Source organism: Theobroma cacao, chromosome 4 (assembly GCF_000208745.1).
Source record: "Theobroma cacao cultivar B97-61/B2 chromosome 4, Criollo_cocoa_genome_V2, whole genome shotgun sequence".
NCBI lineage: Eukaryota > Viridiplantae > Streptophyta > Magnoliopsida > Malvales > Malvaceae > Theobroma > Theobroma cacao.
Window position 1 is genome coordinate 694,142 of NC_030853.1, and position 20,448 is coordinate 714,589.

The window sequence follows — 20,448 nt, forward strand, 5'->3', positions numbered from 1 at the left end:
TAAAAAAAATTTAGAACCAATTTCAACATTTACATTATAATCATCGATTAGCAAGATTATGTGCTTTTTTTTTTATCACAACTAAGCTAATATCTAATCGATGCCATTTTTTATTATATGATTTTATCAATAGAATAATAATAAATTATATAAACATATTATTTAATCATAAGTTTATTTAATTTAATTAAGTGCATATTTTGCAAACCCACATTCACACTTTTATTTTATTTTTATTTAATAATTATATTTTTATTTTAATTTATTTTATTTTTTAAGAAAATAATTTTCAATAAAAAATTTCTAGCCAAGAAAAACCTTTGGCCGAGCTAAAATTCAGAGAAATATGGCGAAAATAAATAAAAATAAAAATTGCGGCAAAAATTAGCAAAACAAACAATTCACAAGGACTAAAACGCAAAAACTCCAAAAAACTTTTCGAACACAAAAAGAGTTTCTCTTTGGTCCTCCGACGCTGATCTTTGTCCGAAAATCTGCGATGGCTTGCACGAGTTGGCTCCACCTCCACTCTACTTCTTTAACGCGCGTTTTCATTCCCATTCCCCACCACCCAACCGCTCTCTCCACCGCCTTCCTTCACCGGCTCTACCGTTTCACTTCACCCGCGCGGTTCACCTCCTCGCTAAATCAAACCAATCCTCAGCTGACCCCTGTCCACGCTCAAGCCAAGCGAGGTTTCTTATCCAAAGACGATGAAGTCGCTTCCAGTAAGCAAAGAGTCAAACTCTTTATTTATTTTTTATTTTTAAATTTTGGGTTCTAAAGTTACTTTATTTTTCTTGTTTTGAAGTGGAGGATCTTCGGTTCGATTCGCCGCTAAAAATAGTGGAGTATCCCGACCCGATATTGAGGAAGAGAAATAAACGAATTGATACATTCGATGAGAATTTGAAGAAGCTTGTCGATGAAATGTTCGACGTTATGTACAAGTAAGTATAAAATATTGATATGATGCATTTGTTGCTGTCTACTTCTGATTTATAGCAAAGATAATGGCCAATTGCAGGCTAAAGTTGTTTTCTTCACTAATTCGAAATTGGGTGATCAATGGATATGTTTCGTTTTCTTTTTCTTCAAGAAAAAGGGAATTCACGCATTTTAGAGGAGTGTGAAATTTTGGTTGGCTTCGTTTTGTAACAGAACTGATGGCATTGGTCTCTCAGCTCCCCAAGTAGGAGTTAATGTTCAACTTATGGTGTTTAATCCGGTTGGCGAGCGAGGTGAAGGACAAGAAATCGTCCTTGTAAATCCGAGAGTTAACAAATATTCCAAGAAGACAGTGCTGTTTAACGAAGGTTGCTTATCTTTTCCAAGAATCTATGCTGATGTAGAGGTACTTTATTTTTTAAAGATTTTCATTTTCTTAAAAAATTTTTGTGACGTGTGGTAGATATGCGTGTGCCGCGTGGTAGCCACATGTCATCCACTTGTGCAAATTGAAATGGTCTCATTGGATGACACGGCACTCTCGTCATATGTCACATTTTGATTGATTAGTAGCCATGTTAGCAGGTTTTGTAGATAATGTTATAGGTTCAGGTAGATTGATACACAAAAGTAGCATTTGGTATGAGAAAAGTGAGAGCACATTTCATACAATGTGCCTAATTAAATTACATTACAGTGTTTGTTTGGCAACAAACTACTGCAACGTAAGATTGTAATGTAAATACATTACAGCTAATAGATGTAATGTAATTATAGTTCAAAATCAATACAATCAGATTGCATTGCACTTTGTAATGTTATTAAAGATATTTTTACCCTTCAACTTTATTACTTTGTTAAAAACATTTTGCAATGTTGTAATTTGTTTTATTATATATAGATTTTGAGGATTGTGTTTTTATCATTCACAATAGTCATGGTGACTGTCAATAAAATTTATATTATTTTTTTAAAAAAAATTAAAATAAAATATATAATATAAAAAATTATGTTAAGAAATGAAAACAAAATATATAAAATTATAATAAGAAATAAAAATAAAATATATGAGATTAAAATATATTTAAGAGATCATATTATATAAAAATTAACAACATAAAATACAAGTATATTAAATTTGTATTTTAATAAATAGGGGTAATTTTGGAAATTGACCTTATATTCCCAGCAAAGTATTTATAAACCAAACACTGCAATGCTATTTTTCTCTCATTTTAATTATTACTTTGCTTATATACCAAACACTGTAATATTATCTTTCCTGCAATCGCATTACTTACAACCACATTATCTGTAATTACATTGCATTGTGAAGTATCAACGCCACCAAAACTAAAGTTACATTGAACATATTTTTAATACATGTACAACATTAGATATTTTCTCAAAGTATAAAGTTAAATAGGACATTATCTCTTTTTTATATGATGTATAATCTCTTTTCCACTATGCTTATCTTATACTCCTATTAATTTGTGCTTTCAGAGACCAGAATCCATAAAGATTGATGCACGAGATGTCAATGGTGCTAGATTTACAGTTAATTTGTCTGGGCTTCGTGCACGCATTTTCCAACATGAATTTGACCACCTTCAGGTTCTTTCTTCAGTACAAATTTTTATATATTGTTGTTAATTTGTCAATGGCAGGTGTAGTAACTTGCAGTTTTAGGGGCTAGACTTGTTTAGTTTTAGATAATATATATGAAATATTGATTGTTGAACTTTGTGGCAAGCAGGATGGGATTAGAGGTGGCAGAACTAACCAGAACCTTAAAAACTGTTTAAAAAATCCAAATTCAAACTTGTCCAAACCCGAATTGACTAAAATGTCAAAGATCTGAATCTAAAGAAGCTTGAATTCAAAATGTTTGGAATCTGAAATAATATGAATCCAAAATGACCCAAACTTGAAAATAAATAGTTACATCGTACATAAAAATTTAAAATGACCTGAAACTAACCAGAATCTGAAATGATCCAAACCAGAAATGATTGAACCTGAATCCACCCATTTGCCACTTCGAAGGGTGATGATAAGGGTAAGGATTCGGTCTAATTAGGTATGAATGCAAGTTCTGTTTTCTTTCCTCTCAATAGAGAACTAAATGCCCACACAGGTGTTTCCCGTCTGTTTTAAGTCTTTTCAGAATATGTCGAATGTGAACAAACTAAGACACAAGACTGTTAGTTACATTCTTTCAGTCTTGTTTTTCTTTTGACTTTCTAGTAAAGTGGAGTTTGCCCCAAAACTCTACATTAGCCTGCCCCTGTTCCAGGATGTTATAAGCTTCCAAAAACCTATCTCCATTTTAAGTACAAGTGTTTCCATTTTGCTGGGACTGCATGTAGCACTGAAAACTATAGCTGGGTTTTGCTTTGTTGGTCAACACTGAAATCGCTGATAATGCACTTCTTAAGTCCTATTTCCCTCTTAAAATAGTAATGTTATGGGCTTTTTTTATGGTGAAGCAAGTAGGAAAGGAGCTTCCAGGAGAGATTCTTTTCTTACTGTCTAACTGTAATATGTTATTTTGAGATCAATTTTTTACAACATATCACTAAATTGCTTTTGCAACCATGGTTCTTGAATTTGCAGGGGATTCTGTTTTTTGACAGAATGACAGGTGAAGTTCTTGACAGTATTCGCGCACAGCTAGAGGTGAGTACAGGAGTATTTTAATTTTCAGGCTTTAGAAATATGCTTGTTGTGCCTAGGGAAGAGTATCTTAATTTTCTTAATACTGATCTAATTTGCAGGCCTTAGAAAAGAAATATGAGGATACGACTGGACTCCCCAGCCCTGAAAAGGTAGAAACCCAGAAAAGGAAGAAAGCTGCTGCTGGTTTTGGAAAATCATGAGTGTCTAGAGAGGCTTCCTCAATCATGTCAGGTTCGTGTCAAACAGAAATTAATTAAAACTTTTATTACATTTTTTTGTCATCTCATTTACCCTTTAGATTGTGTTCTGATTTAGGTGCTAATTGCTTTCATAGAGCAGCACAATGGTGGCTGTGATGCTGAAAGTGCCAATTACTGGAGGTTGTTCACAGGACCATAATAGCTTAAATACAAGAGTCATGGAGTTTTGTAGGTTTAATAGATGATACAATTTGTCAACTTCAGGGAGGCATGCGATTCATATGTCTTTTTCGTAAAGCAATTAGCAATTAGTTATTGTTCATAGGTTATTTTATTAATTGCTAAATGGGAAAATTGAAGTCTGCCCTTAGTTTCTTAACAGGTTTCCCATCTGTTCACTCATTTATCCATTCTCATCATCTTTTATAACTCATTTTCTTTCCCATATAGTTTCAAAAATTTCACCCTATATGACAAGTATTATATTGTGTAGTTTGACAGTGAATTACATCCCATCTTTTTGGTGCTTTGTGTTCTTTTTCTTTGGTATTCAAGTTTATTAATTTTGCTGAAGTTTGCAATTGATTATGTCCTTACTTGGTATTTATTCCTTCTAACTTACACATTGCAACACACAGCATTTGAGAACAATGTTCCACAACACTGTTCATGTGGCCAAATGATCTTGATGAACCCTTCCTTTTCACTATTTCGATGTATGGTTACTAGACAGTAGATTGTAGCTACATTTACTTGTTTTCTGCAACAATGTTTTTGAATTCCTCCATTTATCTTTTAACTAATGCTTGGATTCCTCTGGTATTCCGTAACTAATGCAAACTGAAGTTCTTTACTTTTTATCTGATCGATTTTGCTACATCGCCAAGAAAACATAACTCACTGTAGGCAACGGTTTGCATTGGACTATACTATCGGCTTCAGTACACGTACGTGTCTTTTGCATATCCTAAGAATACGGCTACAACTATGAGTATAAATGGCAAACCCTAGCATTCATATTAATTTGTACGGCTATATATTGGAGGCTATTCTCAGCATGATTCAAAATTAGAATGAGTTCCTGCTTTTGATGGTTTCCCAATCTCCAAACAATTAATTGGAGGTTCTGTGGCAGTTTTGAGCTCTCCGTACGTCTCCCAACAGAAAGGTCCACCCAGACGGTGATTTTCTTGAACTGATTTTAGCTCAATGGTGCTTAGAGTCACTCCACTGCATGGCAGGCTATCGCTGCATGCAAAGTGTACAGGTTGCACGGTATAGGTTCCTCTTATGTTCACGTAGTTTATGCCTGACACAGCCACAGCTGAAGATTGATTCTTGCAGCTGCCCTTGTCACAGTAGAATTGGTCAATCATGATTGCAGTTTCAACTTCTGAAACTTGAATGTTCGAGAACATCACTTGTTGCACAGCGCCTGAGCCTCCCTGCAATGAGAAACAATAAAACATATTCAATAGTTTGAATCTAGCAGGCTCACTATAGTAAGAAGTTTGTTGATGATGGGGTGTTCTTAATTACCTGCCATGTCTTAATTCTGACTCCAGTTAATGTGTTCTGCATAGTGACATCTCGAACAGTGATGTTTGACACACACGCTTTGCTATTGTCCCTTCCAAGTCCTCCGATGCTGATTCCATGTCCAGGTCCACAGTTCACATCATGGATATATATATTTGAGCATCCGGCTTGTATCGATACGCAATCATCTCCTGCAGAAGACAACAAAAATCCCTGAAGGTTGGTACATTGTTCATTTAAGAAGTATCATTATTTGGCAATGCTTGGTCCGAAGAGTTTACCACAAGCAAGAGTAGTGCTGGAGATGACCACATGTTGGGAGTTCTGCAGGTGAATTCCATCTGTGTTGGGGCTGTTACCAGGTGATGATGCACTGAAGCCAGAAACCTGAACGCTTGTGCAAGCATCAAATTTGAGGTGGGTCTGAGCGCTGTTCTGTATAGTTATGCCAGTCACTATTACACCATCACTTCCATAGAATCTTAAAGCCTGCGTTCCAAATAACATCACCAATCAGATGTTCTGATCTCAAAGTCAGTTGTCAGCTTGTAAAAATGGAGAGTAGTAAAGAAAGTAGTTACTGTTGGTTTGGTGCCTCGCATCTTTCCCCCCAGCTCAGCACTTATCTGCCAGACAGACATGATTTGCATGTGTAAGTGAAAATGGAGATGGCAATGCCTTGTATAAGGAAGTGTTTAATCATAAAAGAAGTCTCCCAGTTACCATGCCATCTTCAGCTGTAGGATCAAAGGTGGGTGAGTCGTTCCACCAGACAGAACCTTGTCCATCAATAGTTCCTTTGCCTCTGATTGTAATCCCCTTCAGTTTCGTAAATTCAATCCATTGCAACTGACCTGATCCCCAAGCACCAGAACTTGTAGGAGCTATGATCTTGCCATCCAACTATATCAAATTTGACAGCATAAGTCTGGGCATAAAGTGAATAATCTAAGCCTGATGCAACATTCTGATACCGTGCTGAACGAACAATTTAAGGAAACGTGGTGACTTACTTGAAATATGATGTTGGGCTGACAATTGGGGCCCGAGAAGGAAATGGGTCCAACAAGGAACACTGACCCAGATGGAACCATCACTGTTGATGCCTCTACTTTACAAGCTGCAGCCCATGCTGCTCCGAATGCCTGGTTTGCAATGAAGCAGAGCTTTAGTCTCAATGATTTTGATATTAAAATTTATTGTATCTTACTCCATTTCACATATGGTACATTCCATAATGAGTGCTGGCAGATGAAAATGGAAAGGAAATGACAGATAAAAACGAAAAAAAAGTTCGTTTTAAGAAAGGAAAAGCTTGAAGATCCGGCATGTGATAACTAGCAAATAGTTAAATGAATAGAGGAAATTAACTTCTGCCATTATGAGGAAAAAAATAACAGGAAGGTAGCTAAGAGTAGTGTTATGTTTTAACTATTTCTAGCTAGTCCTTTTCACGTGTCATTTTGTCAGTATAGACATGCTACGAATGGGATGCAAAATGGTTATCACTGACTGCTGCTCACGTGAAAGGACAACAGTGGAAACACATGATCAATTCCCATCTCGTGAGTCACTACTCCATGTCTGAGTTTTTCAATTTGAGGGTGTGGAACCCCCTCACCGTCCTATGGGGGGACAAGTCAAAATTTGATTCAAACAAGGTATACAGACCGGCAAATCCTGGGACTAGACCACCCAGGACGGTTGGAGTAATGAAAGTAATCTTTGAGCAGAAGACATAGCTGAGGGCAAGGAGACTTTCTTGGGCTGCGACCACACCACCACCAGAAGAAGCGATGGCCACAAATATGGTCTAAGGGAATAAATGTTCGCAACTTATGTGATTCATCTTGGTGACATGATAGGTCAATTAATGTTCTTAAGGCTGAAAACAAGTCTTCCACACCTAATTATGTTAAAGACTTGATTAGCATTAGGTACTCCTTCGACCCAGTTTTATATATATATATATATATTTCAAAATGGTGCAATTTAGCATCTTCTGAAACAAAAACAGGCAATATACATATAGTGCTAGTAGGTAGCAAATTAATCTATCTGTTTGCATTTATCTTTTGTTCAAGCCTTTTGCAATACCTCAAGGCTCAACATTAACAGTAAATAAAGAAGAAAAAGAGGGAGAATTATAGCAGAGTATATAGGTTTCAATACGTTAAACTATGTGTTGATCAATGGTAGTAAATAAGTTTATGAGCAGAACATTGAAGCTAATTACTCTCATGAAAAAACCACACACCTTGGTGTCATCTGTGCGTCCATCACCTCTGGCACCATAGTCTAACACATTAAAGGTGGCAGAGCTTCCTGCTCGTGGTCGTGCCGCCATTTGACGGCGAGAACTAGCTTTGTTCGACCCCCAGTGCTTGCCTTCCCTAGCACTGCAGACTTCAAAGCTTGAAGACAGAAATAACAAGCCAATAAGTACAAACAATGCAACATTGTTTGTCAGCTTAACCCTACACATCTTCATAAATGTTGAGCTTGTGACAAAGAAGAAAAGGATGGAAGAGAAAGAGAGATGGGTTCTTCTGTTTCTATGATCTGTGGGGACGAGATAAGTAGGGTGACATCTATATATAGGCAAGTAAAGCAGTCCAAAGCAACTGTTCACACATGTGCTATACAGTAATGAAGCCAAGACTTGGAATATGGCTATACGTTTCATTTTCAAACCAAAAATTCCCATTGTTTATTGGTCTATTGACTCCGAGATTATGGAAACTTGCATGACCCACTACATAAAAAAGTTCAAATAGGGAGATGTAAAAGAATAGTGGACATATTACATATGAAAGGAATTGCATTAATGAGACCAAAAATAGTGACCAATAGTTTGAAACCCTTAATAAAGTCTTTAAAAAGTTGGAGGTTTATACTAAATGAGTAAAGTAGGCTTTGAATTTATTATATGGATTTCATATTCCACCAAATTGGTGATTTTATGTTTTAATTAGTTGAAAAGTAAATTCTTGTAAGTTTAATGTAAATTAAATTGGAACTTTCAATGACTTGTGAGTCTTGAAACTCAACCATTTGATTTAAGAGGAGACGTAATCAACCTTTTTTGTTTAGGTGCAATTAACCACTTAAGTGAATTTATTTTTTCTAATTAGGTTTTAAGTTTGTTTTAAGTTCATTAAAAAGAATTAGTTTCGGTCTACAAAACAAATTTAGTTTCGAGAATACAATTACATGTAAGGAAGGTATTAGCACCCTTACAACGTCCATTTAATTGGTACCTAATTAATTATGTCTCATCTTTTAGTCTTATTAAATTCAATGTTTAATTAATTTTATTTTATTCACCTATTTGTCTATTTTGTGTTCAATTTTTTTGTTGTTTTATTTTTTTGAAATAAAAAAAAAACTTTTTGATATTGAAATATTTATTCCTTGAAAACTCCAACACTTATAGCAAAATTCAAGAAAAATCTCTCATTTAGATATTTTCAAGAAATTATCGCTTATAACATTATTGAAATTCAATCACCGGAGAATTTTTATTTGTTTATGTTTTTATTAAATTTATAGAACACATTAATATTGTGGCTCTATTATTATTTTATGTTTTAATAATTATTTAAAAATAAACCTCTTCTATAAAAATAATTTATGAGATTATGCACTTATAGTAAAGTCCCATAAATTACTTTTACTCTGAAAAATTTAAAGAAGTTCCCACTTAACTTTCTTTAAAAATCTCATTTTAAAAAATTTATATTTAAATAATCATTGTTTTTTAATTAATTTATTTTCATGACTCCTAAAATATGTTCTCAAATTAAAATCCCTACATTATTCATTTATAATTAAATCATCTTTTAAAAAAATCAAAACATCTTAAAGAAAAGAAAAAAAAAAGCATCAAAACTTACCTTATTGGGCTTTAGTACCCAAAAGAAAAGAGAGCTCAAACTAATGAGTCTTACGAACTAAGCTAGGTTAAGGTGCGAGTTGTGAATCCAATTTGCCAAACTTAGCTCACCAAACCATGTCGTTTTAAGGAAGATGTTTAGTCCCTCTCACTTCTCACTTTGCCAAATGACTTAGTTTTGCTTCTTGTATAAAACCTTTTCTTCTCTTTTTTTCCTTATTTTTGACTTCTTCACATTTTCTCTAACATGGCCATTTATCTCTCTAGAAATCCTTCTTCTTTTTTTTTCCAGATTTCAGTTGCCAGAATATCATCGACCACTGTACGCCCTGCTTTTTATTGTCAGTGGTTGTCATATGTTGGTGCTAAAATGGTACTAAATCTTACTAGAAAACTCTTATCGGCCTTCTTTTCCCTTTAATTGAAGTAGTTTTTTCGAAAACAACCTCGATTCTCCTAGATCTAAACTTGAAGATTCAAAAGCTCAAGAACCCTAACCTTTTGTCGATTTCTCTCTAAATTTTTTCTCCACTCTAATCTTTTGGCATTGATGCTTAGGTATATTTATACTTTATATATTCGATTCTTTGTTAAATTCTTTTTCTTGTTTTTTGGTTTATTTTGAATCGTTTTTTTCAAACTTGGTTTTCAATCGGGATTAGAATTAGTTTGCATCAAACCTCATCCTAAATTTTATGTTCATCCTTTTTTTTTTTTTAATTTATGATTTTTTTTAAATTTTTTATTTTTTCAATTTTAATATTTTGTTGTTTTTTATTTTTTAGTAAAATCTTAGACAAAATGAGGTGTCTACAATTGTTCTTTTTTGCACATTTCTTGAGAATAAAAAATTATGCAAAGACATATACACCATTTTGGCCGAATCTATCAACTTAAGGAAAAATGCTCTTCCAATGAGGCTCAGGGACTTTGAAAATTAAAGAGTACTCCTCCTAATAAGGCTTGATGACTTTTAAAAATTAAATAGTGCTTTTCTTGACTAGGCTCAACAACTTTGAAAATTAAATAATGCTGGATATAATTAGTTAGTCTACCTAAGGGATAGATGACGGCACGAGCTCTATAGTGCAAAAATACGCGATTCCAAAGAGATGATTGACATAGGGATGGAGTATTCACAATTTTCCTTTCCAATTTGGCTAAAAGGATGTCAAGCCATGGTTGATAAAAATAGGCAATAGGTTCAGGAATGTTATGGATGCTTTTCTACCCAAAAAACAGATTATTGACAAGAGAGTGTTTGGTTTCCTTCGTTTTAGGGATAAAGTGGCAGCAAGGGTGGCTATTGCGAGGTTGAACAGATCGTGGTTTATGAATAACGATTGATTGTTAATCATGCAAAATATAAACCTATGACTTCTTTCTGGAAAAAGAAAAGCAGACAACCTACACAACATGAGAATCCAAGCCAAGCAAGCATATTGGACGAAGCTCAGGCGATTGGAAAAACAAACGTGGGGACTATAGTGGAAAACAAAGATCCCAACGGTGTCATTGGTCGTATTAAGAAAAGTCATAACATGGAAGATAAAACCATCAGGAAGTGTGTTTGCCAAGTGAATAATAAAATTCTTCCTTGGCTTCAAGATTCGGTGGTAGGTCTTTGTAAGGGAGATAAGGACCCAGATTCCATTGTGTCAAGGTTGCGAAGGAATGGAATTATGGATGTAAAGTTACGTAAGATGTTAGGGGATACATTTCTCATTTCATATAGGGCCAGTGGGTGAAAGGCCTTAAAGAAATGGTTCTCTAAATTTGAGGATTTGGATGAGGGGATTGACAATGGAAAGAGAAGGTGTTGGGTGACAGTCACAAGCATACCTATTCATGCTTGGGCTCTATCTACGTTCAAAACAATAGCTGGTATGTTTGGTGATTTGTCACAATTAGGAAAGAGAGTTCCAGGTTTATGATGTTTGAAAGAGCTTATAGGGAAATCAAAATCATAAAAAAGGTAAAATTGAAAAAGAGTTAAACCTCATGATTGGTAATAGAAGCTTTGTGGTGTGGGTGAATGAAATCTACCTTAAGGTAGCTATTAAATTTCTAGTAGCAATTTCCTCTAATAAATGGAAAAATAAGTCAAAGAATAATGAGGAGTCAAGACTCACGAAGTCATGGAGGTGGGTGTAAGGAGCACATTGTATCAGCGTGTCACAAAGGTGCATAAACGAATGATAGGTGATTTAGTGCAAGCTGGGGAAGATGGTGAGGGGCTACAAAATGGGTTATTGCTAGTAAAAGGCCATGATGATCAACGAATGTTGGGTCCACTAACAGCAGCTGAACATGCAGGTGGGTTACGCAGCTCTAACCCCACTTTGACAAAAGATATTGGGAATGATGGGCCTTTAGTAGAAGTAAGCCAACAGCTGCAATCAATTGACTTGGTTCTTAGCCTAAAAAAAGAACAAGTTGGTGATGGGTTAATTTTAACTAATCTGGGCAATCCTTTAGCTATCGATGTTAAAACAAAATCGGTAGAGTTCGGATCAACTAAACCTAAAAACAAGAGATTTGGTGTCAATTGGTATAAGTGATGGATCACTAGAAATTAACAACGAGGATGATTTAGTAGCGAGTAATGAGTGAGATTTTGAGTTGCACAAGGATTTTCAAGAGTTTTCATCATATGTAAAAGGGGAATATGATACCCCATTACCATAAAAGTCCTTGAGTGTTGGGTAAATTGAGAAATTAATCAATGGTAAAAAAGGTAAACCTTAAAGAGGAGGTAAAAAGTTGAAAAAGAAAGGAAGAAAAGGAAGAGGTAGGAAAATCTTACAAAGTCCTGAGGTAGCTATGGTGGAAACTGCCATAGATTCATTGGTAGAAGGTGATTTTCAGAATATGAAAGCAATAATTAAGAAAAAAGATGACAATGTGTGGAATATGGGGTTTGAATTAAACATAATGCCTCTTAGTGAGCAATATCGCCTAACTGGTTTGGTAGGGGAGGAAGATACTTCACAAATCAGATTAGTCGGTTTAATTAAAAGAGTAATGAAGTTTAAAAAATTAAGAGAAAAAGGTATAATGGGCCTCACCAAGAAATCAAACTCCAACAGCCTTATCGTTAATGCCTCCATTTCTGATAGAGACTTTGTCAATGGCAACGATGTGATAAAATGCAAAGCCCAAGAGATATGGCGTATGGATATACAGCTAGGGCTTTCTGCAAATTGCTCTGAAAAAGAAATTCTGACTAGAATTGAGCATATGATTGAGAATGACTTGGGCTGAGGCTGACATGGTGCTACTACAGGAAAACAAATTGACTAGTAATTTTGATAGAATAGTTAAGAGGGATTGGAACTTGGTGTGCATCCATGGGCAGTTTAAAGGGATCAAATGGTGTGCATCAGGTGTACTAAGTTTCCATGGTTGTATTTGTCTTAGATACTTATTTTTTATTGTATCTAGGTAGTGTTTTGTGCAATTATTGTAAGTCAAGCGTTCCTTTTGCTAGATAGTCTTATGACTTTCACTCACTGTAACCTAGTAATTTATATAAATAAATACTTAGTTTGGTCGAGCAAAAAAAATGGATATGTTACTTGGAGGATTTGGAAATGGTTAATCGGAGGTTTTTAAGATGATTACCTGGATGATTTGAATATATACCTAGAGGATTTAAAAGACTTTACCTGAAGGTTTTGAAGATGATTATTCAAAGGATTTGAAGATTATTATCTGAAGGATTTGAACATGATTAATTGAAAGATTTGAAGATATTTTCCTGAAAGACTTGAAAATTTATACCTAGAGGTTTTGAAGATGATTACTTGAAGAATTTGAATATTGTTACCTATAGTATTTGAAAGTGTATGCAAAGGTTTTGAAAATAATTACCTGGAAGATTTGACTAGTTATCCTTCCCAAATTCAAGGTTCCAAACTTCGAGAAGTATGATGGAACCAAATGCCCAATGGCATATGTCACCATGTATTGTTGTAAAGTGGTTGCTCATACTTTGATGCATCGATGGGACCTAAAACAATTGTTCCTTCTGTAGCGTGCAGTCGTTCCTCTAAGAGGTCAATTTTTTTCTATGCTCCTAGATTATGTATAACATTGGAGATACCTCTATTCAATTTTTCTTGTTCTCTTTGATCATTTCAATTAGACCTAGTAATTCGTATTTTCATGTCTCAATCGTGTTGATAAAATTAAGACATGAAATAATTATTCATATCAATATCTGAAACATGTACACAAATATATTTTAATAATTATGTAACATGACACGACACATTAATATGTTGATTAAATGTATCAAGATTTTTTATACGACACGACACGATTAATAAACACGATTAAACGATTAACATAATTGTTTCCTAACACGATTAACTTAAAATATTTACAATTAAATATAATTTTATTATTCAAATTTAAATTCAATAATTAAAAAAACAATTATAACAAAATAATAGGAACATCAAATATAATAAAATTTAATATAAATAACATACATAAAATTCATTATCTTACTAATAAAATCCATCATTAATATTAAACTTGTCACTTATACACGTTTAAACATGATAACACCATTAAATTAACGTGTTTTAAATGTGTTAATTGTGTTTGACATGGTTAAGACACTTAACACGATAACATTGAACTTAAACCTATTTAACTCTGTGTTTTCTCATGTCGTATCCAAAATGCAAGGTCTAATTTAAATCTAAAATTGTAATTGAATTAGCAAGGTTCATATTAGTGGTGGCTCATTGTGTCAACAATTGTCCACCATTGTAAAAATATCCTCCCATATGTGGTATGGGGATCTGGTATTGCCTTTGAGATGTTTGTGGTTGGTTTTAAGGTGGATCGAATATGGATCATTTTTGCTTGAAGAATGTTGGCTTGTTAGGTTGGCAAGTTTTTCAACCACTTCTTTTCCTTTACTAATATTCATCATCAATTTCATCATCTTAGCTAACTATTCCTTTTATCTCTTCTTGAATCTTCTCTATTTCGTCCATTTGCATAACTTGTTCGTTTTCAATGATCTTGGTTTGTAATCGAGTATTGTAAGGGCAACAAACAGGTGGTTTGGGGGTCGAGCTATTTTGAGGACCTTTAATTCTCAAAATCCTTCCAATGCATTGATGAGGGGCTTTTCCTTGACTTCTTTCAACTTATAAACCTCTTGTTGAATCGGTAAAAATGAATCTTGTTCATGATTATGATGCATGGATGCGAAACTGAAGAGAGTAAGTTAGTGCATGTAGCAATTAAGTAAAAATATGAGAGTTATTTTTTATGTGTACCTATTCTCAAATATCTTTCTACATGATAAGACAAGAAGGCTTCACCTAAGGTTGGGTCCTTAAGTTTCATTATATGTTGAGCTTGGATTTGACACAAAGCTAAAGATTCTCAAATTGTTCCTCTTTGTCATCCACTAGAGGCTACTAATGAAAATGGTTCAATCTGAGTGGAAGTATTTTACGTGCTCACACAAAAGTTATTACCTCATGAAAGTAGGGTACTTTACTTTGTCCTAAAATGAACAAGCCTAGGTAAAAGGCTTATACATGAATTTGTAGTGAGTGTATGAAAGAGTATATTATAAATAAAGAAAGAAAACAAAAAGGAAAATAAACCTAAAAATTGAACTATTGAAAATTGCAATGCTTTTAAGACAACACATGACTAACTATTGGCCTGATTCTTGAAAAGTCCTCAATGGAGTCGCCAAGCTGTCAAAATGTGTGAGTCTTAAAACTCAACCATTCCATTTAAAAAGAGTCGCCATTAATCTTTCTTGTTTATGTGTGATTAACCACCTAAGTCAGAGGTGAAAGGGAACCCCCCCTGAAAATTTAAAATTTTATAATATACCTTTATTTTTTTGAAATTTTATAATTTTACCTTTACAAAAATTTTAAAATTTTTATAACATATCTTTATTTTTTGGAATTTTATAATTTTGTTCTTACAATAATTTTTCGTTTGGTGAGATGTCCCACAACAATTAGTTAACAACTAATTTTAATAGACTTAGGACTAAAAAAATGTAATAAAATTATTCCCAAACCCTTATTTCTCCAAAATCTCACAACCACCACCTATTGTCTCTTTTCTTTTTACCAAATAGAAACAAAAAGTTTTTTTTTCACAACCACCACCTTTTGTTCTCTTTTCTTTTTACCAAATAGAAACAAAAAGTCCTTTTTTTTTTTGCTTACACTTTTTTGCTTGCCATGAGCATTCTCTATATAGAAAATCTCTAGTTAGTAACTCAATTTTCATACCATAATAATTGGTAAGTTTGGTTTATTTACTGTTATTTTATTTTTAATATTTTCAATTTTAAATTTTTTCTTTATTAATAATTTTTACCTGGTGATTTTGATTTAGGGTTTATAGTCTTAGCAATTAATTTTTTTTAAAGCAAAAAAACAAGGATTCGATTAAGTACCTAAAGTTAGTTATTACTTATTTATTTAGGAATTGTTTGATTGTTTTCTTTCAAATTATTTGTGTTTTTTTTTTTGCTTAGATTTTTGTGAACAATTAAATTTTTTATTTGGGGATTGCTTCCTCCTTGAAGAAGGTTTGTGAAGAAGTTTTGTGAGAAATATGAAATTGAGATTCTTGACATGAGGGCTAGATATAAATTAGGTAAAGGTCGTCCTTAAAAGGATCATGCCACAATTGAGCATCATTGTCTAGTTGATTAGTTTTTGATTGCTATTGACTCATTCTTGCAAGAATTGGATTCTAAATTTAATGAGAATGTGGTGGAGTTACTCACTCTTGACATATCTTTTAACATTTAGAATGATTTTAAATCGTTTGATGTTGAAAGTATTTGCAACTTTACAAATAAATATTACCCTAATTATATTAGTGAGCATAATAAAATACATCTAAACTATCAATTGAATCTATTCAAGCTTGACATTCTTTATAATCAGGCTTTGAAAAATGTATCTAGGCTTTCTGTGCTATGTCAAATATTGAAGAAGACAATAATATCAAAAGTTTACTTCCTTATTACAGATTGATCCAACTTGTCTTGACTCTTCTAATTTCCACTGAAACATCAAAGTGTGCATTTTTGCTATGAAACTCGTTAAAAACGAGACTTATAATAGAATGTGAGATGATTTTCTTAAAAATTCATTGATCATTCAAATCATTCGAAGCTTTGACATTAAATCAGTGAAACTCACCAATGTATGTGGATATGTGCATGGAATAATCTTCCTGCCTAATGTTTAAAGAGAAAAAAAGATGTCTTCAACTTTATGAAAGATCATCGAGTTTAATTAAAGATGCCCAATCTTAGCATGTAATAGTTGTTAAAAAACGTTTTTATTTTGTACTTAACACATATGACAAGGTCTCACAAGTTACTTTTACTTTGAGAAATTTAAAGAAGTTACCACTTAACTTTTTTTAAAAATCTCATTTTAAAAAATTTATATTTAAATAATCATTGTTTTTTAATCAATTATTTTCATGATTCCTAAAATATGTTCTCAAATTAAAGTCCTCACATTATTCATTTATAATTAAATCATCTTTTAAAAAAATCAAGGCATCTTAAAGAAAAAGAAAAAAGGCAATATCATAACTTCCCTTGTTGGGTTTTAGTACCCAAAAGAAAAGAGAGCTCAAACTAATGAGCCTTATGAACCAATCTCGGTTTAGGCATGGGTTGTGGATCCAATTTGTCAAACCTAGTTCACCAAACGACGTCGTTTTTGTAACGACCCAAGTCCAACCAATGACCTAGTAGCTTTTTGGGCCTAAACCATGCAGCCCTCAAAAGCTTAAGTTCAAGTTACTAGTAGTGGTGGACTTGGATTGTTGTATAGGTCTTAACAATCACATTCACATCAAATGTGGGATGTTGGATATCACAATCTCATCCACTTAAATCCTTGATGTCTTCATTAAGGCCACACATCACATCCACGGGATCAAAATCTCACCAGGGCAATGTGAAAGTTCACATCAGACTGGTGCATACTATGATACCATTTGTAACGATTCAAGTTCAACCACTGGCCTAGTAACTTTTTGGACCTAAACCACATGGTCCTAAAAAACTTAAGCTAAAGTTGCTAATAGTGGTAGATTTAGATTGTTGTATAAATCTTAACAATTACATTCACATCAGATATGAGATGTTGGATATCATAATCCCACCCACTCAAATCCTTGATGTCCTCATCAAGGTCACACATCACATCCACAGAACCAAGATCTCACCAGAGCAATGTGAAAGTTCACATCGAATTGGTGCAAGCTTTGATACCATTTGTAACGACCTAAGTCCAATCACTGACTCAACAGCTTTTTGAGCCTAAACCCCGTGGCCCTCAAAAGCTTAAGCTCAAGTTGCTAATAGTGGTGGACTTGGATTGTTATATAGGTCTTAACAATCACATTCACATCAGATGTAAGATGTTGGATATCATAGTTTTAAGCAAGATGTTTAGTCTCTCTCATTTGCAAAATGGCATAGTTTTGCTTCTTGTATTAAACCTTTTCTTCTCTTCTTGTTTTTATTTCTAACTTCTTCACTTTCTCTCTAACTTGACCTTTTATCTCTCTAGAAATCCTTCCTTCTTTTTTTTTTCCAAATTCTATTTGTTGAAATATCATCTGTCGCTACACGCCCTATTGTCGGTCACTATATGCCAGTGCTGGAATCGTACCAAATCTTACCAAAAAACTCTTCTCGACCTTTTTTCTCTTTAATTAGAGTAGTTTTCTTAGAAACAACCCCAATTCTCCTAATCTAAACTTAAGGATTCAAAAGCTCAAGAACCCTATCCTTTTGCTGATTTCTCTCTAAATTTTTCTCCACTCTGATCCCTTGATGCTAATGCTTGGGTACATTTATATCCAATGTGTTTGATTCTTTGTTAAATTCTTTTTCTTGTTTTTTGGTTTATTTTGTATTGTTTTTTCAAACTTGATTTTCAATCAGGATTAGAATTGGTCTGCATCGATCCTTATCCCAAAAAATTCCATTCATCCTTTTTCTTTTTTTATTTATCATTTTTATTTTTCTTTTAAATTTTTATTTTTTTATATAAGTATTTTGTTATTTTTTTAAGTTTATCCAATTATTGTAAACCTCATTATCCATCCTCGAGTCGATAGAAATGTATCACACATTTCCTTACTCACAATTACTTCATTTCAAATTTGATTAGACATTTCACACAAAGTGAAGTTTATTCACATTTTGACTTGCATGGAAACAAAGTACATATGTAGCATATCATTCGGCAATTTGTGAACAATTTTTCAATTAAATTCTTATATTTTTATTTTAAATCAATTAAGCACTTATAACTATTGGTTAATTAATTATCATTAATCAAAATGTTACTTGTCATTTCATATCCATGTGATGTTGACATAACATTAATATGGAAAGTGAAAAATGCTACATGATTATGCCATCATACTACACCAACATGTCACATTATCATTTATTATGTCATATCAATGCTACATGACATAAAATTGATAAATGGTATTTTGATTAATAACAATCAGTCAACTATCAATCATAAAAGCTTATTTGACTCTAAATAAAAGTGTATAAAGGCTTGATTGAATGTAATAAAAGAATAAAAATAGAATAAAGTGAATGCAAAAAATGAAAGAAAGTGAATGCAAACGTCATGCATGCATAACCCAAAAGATCACATACAAGTCTTAATCTGTATCCTAATTAACGTATAGTCATGTGAAGAATTAGATCACTTTGAAGCGTATGTATGGTGGAGGCGAAAGAATTAGATTTTTGGTGAATATAACAAGTAAGAAGTTGAAGATTAGAGCTTTTTCTGCCTTTGTAAGTTTTCTATATATGAATCTATCGATGTAAGGAGAGACGTGACCCATGGCATATATATCATGCAATGCAACGCCCCATGATGTATGCATTTATATCTTATCTATAAGTTTCTCTTTCCTTTTGTCTGCTGTTATTATGTATGTAAAGCGTACGTGTATATATATATAAAAGGCTATAATATGATATATATCATCAAGCTTACCTACACAAAAATGCCAGGAATAGATAAGCATAGACCAATCTCCAGGAAATTACGGCTGAAAACTTTGCTTTAAGGCCCCAAAAGAGGCTAGGCACATGGCAAAATCTTTGAAAAAATTAAACCCTAAAGACTCCTAGCTATAAAGCTAGTGAGGAAGATAGAAATAAAGAAGGTGACAAATGGAATTTAGCACACGTGGATGGGGCCATGCATGCATTTATATTTTCTCCCCTGTGACAATGACTTTGAATAAGCTTTACATGTGAAAAAAACAGTCTTTTTTTGTATTTTTCAACTAAAAGAAAAGGCTTACCGTTATGTTTTGTAGTATCTGTTATTTCCCAGATATCATGCCATGGCTCTAGGGATATTGGCCCCCTTGCGTACTGACCTTTTTCACATTACTTGGCAGCAATAATTAAATTTCTCTTCGAGAGCCAGGCAATTAAATTCCATTAAGTGAAAAAAATATACCATAAACTATTTAAGAACATTCAAATCACTCATTATTCTTTCATATTATATTCAATCAATTTTTATATTTTTATTTTAAATTAAATAAATATTTATAATGAACAATTTTAAAAAAAAATGAAAATATATTTGATTGGGTATCATCAAAGGTAGAGAGGATGGATGATAAAAGTAGCATTCACCTAATTACAACCATATCCCTTACAAGCAAGGTCTACCCTCTTTCCTTATCTTAACTTGATAACTACCCAAAAATTCTCCATGAATCAACTCAATTAAAAAACATTATCATGATGTTGTGATGCCTATAGGTAAGCACACACGAGGTTTACTATTATTATAATTATCGATTGATTAATTAAAATTAATTAAAATGACATATATCATTTTATATCACATGACATGCTGATTTATCATAATAAATATATTAACATGATTTGCTAAAGTGGCATAATGATATAACCATGTAAAAATTAGGAAATTAAGTTCCAATCATACTTTTAAACTTTCTTAGGTCAAATCAAACCTTTAAAAGTTGGTTAATTAGTTTAAGAGGTACATATATATATATAATATATAATATATATATATATATAATATATAATATATTATAATATATATATATATATATATATAATATATAAAA

At 33.0% G+C, this 20,448-nt stretch overlaps 2 protein-coding genes across 6 annotated transcripts; one reads left to right on the plus strand and one right to left on the minus strand.

The window, feature by feature from the left end:
• Window positions 444-5,499, plus strand: LOC18600780 (peptide deformylase 1B, chloroplastic/mitochondrial). Of its 5 annotated transcripts, none has more exons than XM_018120078.1 (7): window positions 444-728; window positions 812-950; window positions 1,162-1,354; window positions 2,455-2,565; window positions 3,568-3,630; window positions 3,729-3,861; window positions 5,414-5,499. In XM_018120078.1, exons 1-6 carry the CDS (start codon window positions 500-502, stop codon window positions 3,828-3,830), a joined length of 837 nt encoding a protein of 278 aa, XP_017975567.1. In that variant the 5' UTR covers window positions 444-499; the 3' UTR covers window positions 3,831-3,861; window positions 5,414-5,499. The 5 variants fall into 5 exon arrangements, with proteins under 5 accessions (XP_017975567.1, XP_017975569.1, XP_007031498.2 ...); XM_018120080.1 differs by lacking the exon at window positions 5,414-5,499 and adding an exon at window positions 4,469-4,569; XM_007031436.2 differs by lacking the exon at window positions 5,414-5,499 and adding an exon at window positions 3,946-4,367.
• On the minus strand, window positions 4,662-7,913 carry LOC18600781 (polygalacturonase At1g48100). The gene is made up of 7 exons (XM_007031441.2): window positions 7,627-7,913; window positions 6,383-6,514; window positions 6,093-6,272; window positions 5,951-5,995; window positions 5,651-5,858; window positions 5,370-5,560; window positions 4,662-5,275 (listed from the first exon to the last, which is right to left on the minus strand). The coding sequence occupies exons 1-7, from the start codon at window positions 7,858-7,860 to the stop codon at window positions 4,883-4,885; spliced, it is 1,383 nt and encodes a 460-aa protein (XP_007031503.2). The 5' UTR covers window positions 7,861-7,913; the 3' UTR covers window positions 4,662-4,882.